General features: G+C 39.4%; 1 protein-coding gene across 1 annotated transcript; it reads right to left on the reverse strand.

Moving 5' to 3' along the window:
• Window positions 1–3,813: 3,813 nt before the first annotated feature.
• LOC306784610 (SCAN domain-containing protein 3-like) lies at window positions 3,814–5,265 on the reverse strand (the record flags this gene model as incomplete). The annotated part of the gene is made up of 1 exon (XM_079278638.1): window positions 3,814–5,265. One exon carries the CDS (start codon window positions 5,263–5,265, stop codon window positions 3,814–3,816), a length of 1,452 nt encoding a protein of 483 aa, XP_079134764.1.
• Window positions 5,266–9,252: the final 3,987 nt, after the last annotated feature.

Genomic DNA, 9,252 nt, shown 5'->3' on the forward strand with positions numbered 1-9,252 from the left:
AGAAAAGTATTTTGAAATATTAATATTGTTCACTCTGCAACACATTCATATTTTGATTGATGAGACTCGACTGGACTTACTGTACCTTTACTAGTGTAAAGGTACAGTAAGTCCAGTATGGAAACGGTAGAAGTGCCCCAAAAACGGAGGACAGCTGTTTGTTTTATGTTTCAAAAACCAAGTCAACCAAGAGCCTTTCCTAACTTTAACCACATAGTTATTATTGTAACCAATAATAAATGTCCAAGTAATGTTTGGTATAATTATGGATGCATTATTACAGAGCTGATTTCAAAGGGTTGAGGAAACCAAACATTCATCTCAACATTTTACTTTTTATAAATATCTTAAATATTTTGTTTGATGTTACTGTTGACGGTCTCTTTCTAATACTTTACAGGAAACCTTGCTTAGATTTTTATAGATGGATGTTTTTATATAGTTCTATATATGTTTATAGATCAACAAAGTGACGTGTGTGCTCCAGTCTGTGAAAGGTTGCATGTGACGTTTCAAGTGCTAAATGGCAACGTGAGTGCTCACCAAAATTTGGAGGCAAATTACCAGAAATTGTGTGCAAGAGCTCCATTATTTTACAAAAATTAAATTTTTGATAATAGAATAAACTCCATTCCTGCTACACATTTTACATTTAATGTATTGATCTTTCAAAATAAATTAGTGGTTGTTGTGTCTCAAACTGGACTCTGCTTACTTGTTGGACTTAATGTTGCTTTGGCAACAATATATTTACACCGTGGCCATTTCCAATGCACTACAGGTTGTCAAACCTACTTTCCTGTCAATTGAGAACAGGGCTTTGTTAAGATGACACTAGCTACACCAACGTGTTGCTTAGCCACTGATTAACACCTTTTTGCCTTTGAGTTTTCAAAATATTGTAAGCTCCAATAATATATCTTTAAATATCTGAATTACTGGAAGAATATTGTCTATGAAACTCTAACAGATTCATATTTATCACCATTTTTAATCCAGTGTGATTTAATTCACTTGTGTTACATTTCGAAATGTTACATGTATTAAATTGACTTAGATAGCTTAGTACAGCCCTCTAATCAGACATCGCCCATCATACATTGGAAACAGAGAGAGATTAGGTCAATTCCAATCAAGATTTATTACAGGTGCTGGACTAAAATTAATAATTACGAAAAGTGTCTGGGTCAAATATAAAGTGACAGCGGACTTTCATTTACCTCTTCCTCAAGCAATCTCAAATCTCTTAATCTTTGTCTTTCCTGACGCTGCTACTACACAGCTGTACTGAACATTTGCCTCACAGAGTAATGAGAACCTTAACAATCATATGTAATTAGCAACTAAACATTCATCAGCCACAATCACCGCCTGCCTCAGGTTTTGTGGAAGAGTATCAAATATTAAATCCTATTTAATGAGTGTAGCAGTTTATAGAAGAGGTGGGATGATGAGAACAGATGTTATTATGAAGTTTGATAAATTGGACAAACACCGGTGTATCAATTTAGCAGAAGTTACAACACCTGACGCTTATAGCCAGGTTTGTTTGCTCATTTAAAAAGTTTAGTCTATAAGTTCTGCTCACTCAGTTCACGTGGGAATCTGGACTGTACTGAAATTGTATTAGCAACATTTCGATTCACAATAAAAAACAAAATGTAGATAGAAAGGATAGTTGAGATAATCCACTCAGTCTAAAATAGTTTTGATGGTTATGAATATTTATGCTTTTTAATGAATCTGACTGCCTTCTAGTGTCTTGTTAACTTATGGCACCCATCTTAATACCTAATGTCTTATCTTATTTATATTATCATCAATACCCTTATTGTCATCATTAGTATTACTATTTTGGGATATTTTATCAAATTTAGATTTTGCATTTTTTATTTGCCTTATTGTAGTCCTGACATGTTTAAATCCTTATTTGTGAAGCACTTTGTTTTGAAAAGTGCCGTTTAAAATAATTTTATTATTTCTTATTACTTAAGTCAAATTAGTAGGAATGTTCTTTTAACTATGCATTCACAGTGTGTGCAAGACCCCTTTGAATTGTACTTGCATTTTTATCGAAACGGTAAATGTTCAATATGTGGTTAGATGATTATGATGGCACTGTTCATGTTACTGTTTGCCAACCATACTATGTACTGTATTGTATACAGTCGATCCTTCATTTCCTTCCCACAAGTATTTGTCTGAGGGAGACCTGTAGTTCGTCAAAGCATTGCTGATAAAATCAAAGGGAGCTGTGACTCCAGTGTGTGGGTATCGCAATTAACAACAAACAAGACATTGTTTCCGGAAAATGCTGGAATACAGTAAGATGCATTGTTACTATATTTTTCCAGAAACCAATAAGTGGGCGTTTACCGACAAATTAATGACAAAAACAAGTGACTGGAAGGAGGCCAAGCTATATTACAGCACAGCCATTAGTTTCCTGAAACAAATCTATTATGTTTTTAATCTCTTTGTTTGTAGAGGCCATCAATTACAATGAAAGGACGTAATGCAAAAACACATAATATTCTATCATATGAAGGTACAATTGATGTACAAAAAATGTGATCCAATGGGTACGATACAACCATAACATTCCCCCCATGCTGTCATTTTGGTGAGTTCTGGTACTTTTCTGTCAGGGCATTAATCACAGCCCTGCTGCTCTGATGGGCATTGATCACTGATATTTGAGGAGAAATGTTGAACAATATCAATATTCACAGAGGGACGGAGGCGGAATGAAATGATCGCAGCTTGTTTTCATTTAGGAGTGGCTGATAACATCAGATGATTCATCACCATCTTCCCTGCTGCGGTAATTCTCTACATGAGTTAGATATCTGTAGCAACCAACCACAATTAACTCTCCTCTCTGGTATTTAAATCAGCCTCAGCTCAGTACATGTTTTGGAAAAAAAATGTTTCATGTTGCCGCTGTGACTGATTCACAGTCTAATTGTTGCTGATAATATCATGAAATGTCTGTTTTATTTAAAAACTGGAGCATTTATAAAAGCAATGGGCATTTTACTTTAGTTGTTTAAACAAGGGAAAAAGGAAAGAAAAATGTATCTTTGAAGTTTGCCTTAATCCTCAAAACAAAATGGTTCAGAAAACATCCATCATACATAATGCATGGTTCATTTCTCTCACATATGATTCAAGGTTGTTTTTGTATTTTTAGTTGTGCCGGAGGCACATGAAAAAGAGCTCGCACGAAGTAAAAGCACAGTTTGCCTGTTTTTGTAGTGGACTAGGGCAGGGATTCTTAACCTTTTTGACCTCGGGGCCCAACTTTTCAAGCACAAAGTGGCCCGGGGCCCATTCAAATATTAACACTGTATTAGTTTAACGAATTGATCTCACATGGTTTGATTTGTATTCAATGACTATATTAAATCCACTTACAGTTTAACAAGCAAAACCCTTGTCAAATAAATGAGATGATACAATGTGATGATCACAAAGACATTTATTCATCATGTGTATGTAAACCTGCATACACAACAAGAAGCCCAACAGGCTAACAAATCATGGAACAAATCAAGCAATACAAGAACAAATTGAAAGGCTCAAGTCAGGCTTATTAACTCAAAAATAATCAATAATTAGATTTCACTAAAGAAAAAAAGAGGGACTCTCAAAAAATCTGAGAAAAAAATGAAAATTTGATAAATAATATGTGGTAATAACATAAATACATTCAAAATAATAAGTTTCAAATTAAATAAAACTATAAATAAAATTTTAATAAAGTGCAAATGAAAATATAGCCTCACGTGAACTCATATATGTGTCCACCTCTTAATGAGACACTTGGGCCTGCCTCTCAGACACGATCAGATCCAGTCTGGGTGGAATGGGGGAAAGGCTCACTCTCAGAGTAGCCTCCAGTGTTGCTCTGAGTCTGTTTCGGGCTTTGGTCTTAGTTGTGGCCACACTGGAGAATCCTGATTCACACAGGTATGTGGTCGTGAATGGGAGAAGGTGTTTCACAGCCCTTAGTGCTAGACATGGGTACTCCTTTGAGACAGCAATCCAGAAGGAGCCCAGGTCCAGTTTGCCCCACTGCAACTTTAAAGTGCTGTCGGTGGAAACTTCCAGAAGCTGGGATTCCAGATGTGAGGGCAAAGCAACATCTTCTTCAGTGGGATCCACAGAAAATGGGTCCAAAATACACATGTGTCCGTCTCTGGGATCCTCAGGAAAGTAGTCATTGAATTTCTCTGCCAGTTGTGAGAGGTGCTGAGAGACTGAGTCACTGATCTGCACCTGAGGAGAGTTTTCCAAAATGTCAGACAAAAGTGGAAACATGTCCATCCTCTTTTCCTGGGCCCTCTTTGTCCACAAAGCAAGTTTTTTTTGGAAAGCTTGAACTTTGTCTGCAACAACAAATATGTTGGTATTTCTCCCTTGAAGTGAGATGTTCAGCTGGTTCAGCAGTGAAAAAATGTCACAGAGGTAGGAAAGTTTAGCTGTGAACTTTGTGTCAGCATAGTAATGTGCCAGAGGAGATTTTTTCTCAGTGAGAAAAGAGAAGACCTCATTCCTCAGCTCAAACAAACGACTGAGGACCAGTCCTCTTGAGAGCCATCTCACCTCACTGTGATAGAGCAGCTGGACATGATCTGCTTCCATGTCCTCACAAAGCTTGGCAAAACATCTGGAGTTCACAGCTCTACTTTTAATGAAGTTGATGGTTTTCACACTCACATCCATCACCTCATGGAACTCTGGGGACATATTTTTAGCTGCAAGGCTTTCACGGTGGAGAAAGCAGTGGGTCCATTTAGCTTCTGGTGCACGATCAAGTATCTGCTTGACGACGCCGTTATGCCTGCCGGTCATTGACGCTGCACCATCACTGCACACCCCAACACAGTTCTGCCAGTCCAGGCCGTTCTCAGTGAAGTAGTTATCCATGCAGCCGAAACATTCCTGAGCCGTAGCTCGTGTTGGTAGCTCTCCACAAAACAGTATGTCTTCGTGCAAACTACTGTCCCAGCGATAGCGAACAAAAACCAGCAGCAGTGCGGCATTCGTGACATCAGTGGACTCGTCTAGTTGCAAAGCGTAAAATGGGCTACTTTTTATTCTTTCCAGAAGCTGAAGCTTTATGTCTGAGGCCATGTCCGCGATACGGTGACTCAAGGTGTCGTTTGAGAGTGGGATAGTCAGCAGCTTCTTTGCAGCAGCCTCCCCAATCATCTCACGGCACATATCCACAGCGGCAGGCAGAACCAACTCCTCCGCCATGGTGAATGCTTTCTTACTTTGTGCCACACGTCTGGCTACGAGGTAGCTGGCTTTCAAAGCACATTTTGAGTAACCAGTCAGTGACACGACAGACAGTTTCTGCATTTGTAGCCCATTTTCCTTTCTCTTGAAAAATTCCACCGGCTTTCCCACGAGCGTTGGATGTTTCGTCGCTACGTGTCGCTTTAGTTTCGAAGGCTTCAGTGCTTCGTTTGACAGCATTAGCCCACATTCCACACACTGAGCCCTCGGCTCTGCCTCGTTGCCTCCGTTCACAAAGCCGTACTTTATAAAGTCAGGATTGTACTTGCGCACACATTTATACTTTTGGGGGGGTATGGCACCACTGTCATCGTCATTTTTTCTTTTTAAAAACGTATCCATACCTTTCGCTACAGGCTAGCGGCTAGCTGAGTGTCTTCTTCTGCTTAGTGTAGCTTGTTAAACAACTGACTGACGCATTACCGCCACCCGGTGGTGGGAAGCTATATCGTAACTGAGCGTCTCATGGATAACAGTGATATCTCTGGTGTCTTCAATTGATAACCTATGCGGTCCCGCGGCCCTCGCGGCCCACAGGTGAAAAACTGAAATTGTCTCGCGGCCCACAATTGGGCCGCGGCCCACTGGTTAAGAATCACTGGACTAGGGCAAGCTGCTCTCACAATGGCTGATACACTAGGCTGGTTCGATTTCCCTGGGGATATGAAGTCCATCATATCATACGGCACTTCCTTTCAACTCTTGCCCAGATCAATTTATCGGCTTCACACAGGGGTTAGATCCTAAACAAGAATCCCTCTTTTGTGAGATTCAAAAATGATGGCTTAAAAACTACAATAAACATGTTGAAGATCATGTCTCAGACTCAGAGATTCACACTTAAGTGCTGTCTCAAGTTCATGATTCACACAACAGGAAGAATGACTCTGCTGATACTTCTGACTGTGATAAAGGAGAACTGGGAAATGAATTGAATGTAAAAAAAAAGTGTGTAATTAAATGTTTTGTCTGACTTTTCAATTTGATTTTGAAGCTTCAAGTTCAAGCACCTACCTTTATGTCACCTATCAACCTTAATCCTTAAATGAATACCTCTGATCTTTAGAGACTGAGGGCCATAATACACCCTATTTAACTTATTCATTTTGTTCCAGTAAGCCTCCAATCCATTTTCCGGTGTGAAATTGTTAAAATTATAGAAAATCTCTGTTTTTCCGATGTTTTTAAATAAAAAGGTATAGAGCAGAGAAACAAAAGGAAGAAGATATGTTTATATTTAGTGTACTGTCACAGTAACATGACGGCGCTGGGCTGGAGAGTGTTGACGACAGTATCTCTGAAAATGAAGATGTGCCTGAAGCAAATGATGACACCACCATCATTTGGTGCAAAGTCACCAATCAGTTTGTTTAGAAGCAGAATTGCAGTATGAGTATGACAATGCTAGCTCAGAGGATATGAGCTTCAGAGAAACAGTGGAACACTGAATGCAGTACACACAACTCTTTGCAACAACCAGAAGACAATGACGGTGATTTGATCTGACTGTGCTGACTAATTTGTGTTTTATAAGTGTAAGGGCCTTATCACATTGATGCGTAGAGTATAGTCTCTTGTGCTGCATGTCGCGTTGCATAAAAAGTGCATCGAAGTTAAAATATTCTCAGCTTTTCAGCAGCGGGCGTGGAGTCGCACCACTCATCAATCTAACACTTGTAAACTGTACCTGTCTTGAAGCCTAGATAGTTAGCTGTTGGACTGTAAGAGCGATTGAGTATGTGAGAAAGAATAGCTTGTGATAGTTCAATGTAAGCTACTGTCTTTGAGACAGAAAGACACTTATAAAATACAAATATAATTGTCCATGAAGCAACGGTCTCTAAAGACCAGAGATACGTAGGCCATTGACTTTCCCATTGTGACTATAAGTTAATCACAGAATGTATAAGTTAAAAAATATGGAGGTTCATGAATCGCAAATCACTGATTTATAAAAACCCATACAAATTCCAAGTCTATGAGTGTAAGAGTATGCACTATTTTTGGTGGGAAAATGCCATCCCAATTGAAACAATGCAACAAAATGTATGTTTCCATATTTGCTGACCTTATTAAATAGAAGAAACTCCTTGCTGAAGACCAAGTAATACATATTTGTGTCAGGAACAGAGTGTCCGTGGCCAGGAAGCTGCTTATTAAAACTGCCCTGTAAATCTAGCATGGACAGGTCCTGGCCTTATTACATCGTGGTTCTAGTGAAGCTGCCAATCTTTTAGAATACGCAAGTGACCTCTTTTTATGTAAGCCCTTTTAATGCTCCCATGGGACCAGCTGGCTTTGTAGAGAAGGCCAAATCATCACACTTAATCAAACACCTATAGCCTACCTCTCAATTCAGAATTTATGATGTTTATGAACACAGTATATCATTCAAGCATGTTTGACTGCACAAGACACTACTTCAACAGGAATAGCATCTGCCTGTAAGGAAACATGTCTGAAGGTTTGTTTTTGGTTCCGTGTTATTAAGTGTCATACTGAAATATTTGAAATAAATGTTCAATTTAATCATTTACCGGTAATCATTGTGTTGACAGATCCTGACACGATACAAATCTCAATCATTCAAAAATAAACATACCATCTACACCCCCTTCACATCAAAAGCAAATGGATTCACAGATAATTCACAATCGCTCTCACAACAATTCTAATGAGTTGGCAAACAACAAACCACAAATCATAATTAAGAAGGCATATGTAGGGCTGAAGTGTACCTTATGTCTTGACTTTGAAACGTTGTTTTAGAAAGATACCAACTTCAATGGTATTGCAAAGTAATCCCTCACTATTCAGTGTGATTACAAATTAAATGTAGAACTCTCAAACCAGGGACTCAACCACAATCTATTTACATGGTTGTGTAACTGAAACAAGCTGTGCTCAGGAACGCCTGCATGCTGCCAGTCAGTCACACGCGTGCAAATTACTGTAGTTACAATCTAGAGAGGGCAAATAAACATGTCCACAGAACTGGTGACATGAAACAAACTAGGTACTGGGACTGCAAGGCACACAGTGGTACAAGAGGTGACTCGTTTTCCCCCTGGCAGAAGACATGTTTACCAGGAGCCAAACTCAGTCAACCGGGACACAGTACAGCTGCAACTGATCTACCGTATGTGACAAAATGATGTTCTGAATTCATGCCCGGTTCTCACAGAGCAGGGCTCACTTGTATCACAATGCGTGCTTATTGCTACGATGACTTATCTATACTGATCACATTCATTTGTAATTATTTATTTTTTTTGTCAACTGTGTACTTATTTTTTCTTCATTTTTGCTCATTTCCTGCACCTTCTTTCACCGGTATTAACTCTCTCTCTCCCCAGTCTCAGGTGCCTCCCTTTCCCCTGCCCAGCACCTGCAGCGGGTGAGTGTACGAGGCTTGGCTCAATTGCTCAATACTGCAATGGTGGTTAAGAGGCCGGCACATTCAGACTGACAACCCCGGTGGTCCAAGTGGCAGCGTTCAAGCTGTGTGTGTTGTTCGATGTGATCTCCTCTGTTCAAGCTGTGTGTGCTGTTGTCGGTAGCCTGACCCATTAGTGTGTTTCCTACTGTGGTGTTTTGAGTTAAACTTATTACTGCTGTGAATTAGTGTCGCTTTCCCTTTTTAAGAAAGTAGTTTTCAGTTGTGTAGTTTACAGTGCATTTCAGTTTACCGTTAATAAATCGCTTTTTTTGTATATTCACCCGTTGACCATGACTCTTTTTCCCTGTGTTACTTACACTGTTGCATCCCCTAGAACTTAATCGGGGAACGTAACAGCTGCCAACACCATCTTTCGAGGGAATATCCAGCCAAATGGATATCAAGTCTGCAAGAGTAGAGAAAGGCTCAAAAGCTAGTAAAGCATGCAATGACCTTCTCAGACTTTTGTCTCATTATATCGGTAACACAATTACAAATGAATGTCT

The sequence above is a fragment of the Melanostigma gelatinosum genome (assembly GCF_949748355.1).
Source record: "Melanostigma gelatinosum genome assembly, chromosome: 11".
Classification (NCBI taxonomy): Eukaryota; Metazoa; Chordata; class Actinopteri; order Perciformes; family Zoarcidae; genus Melanostigma; species Melanostigma gelatinosum.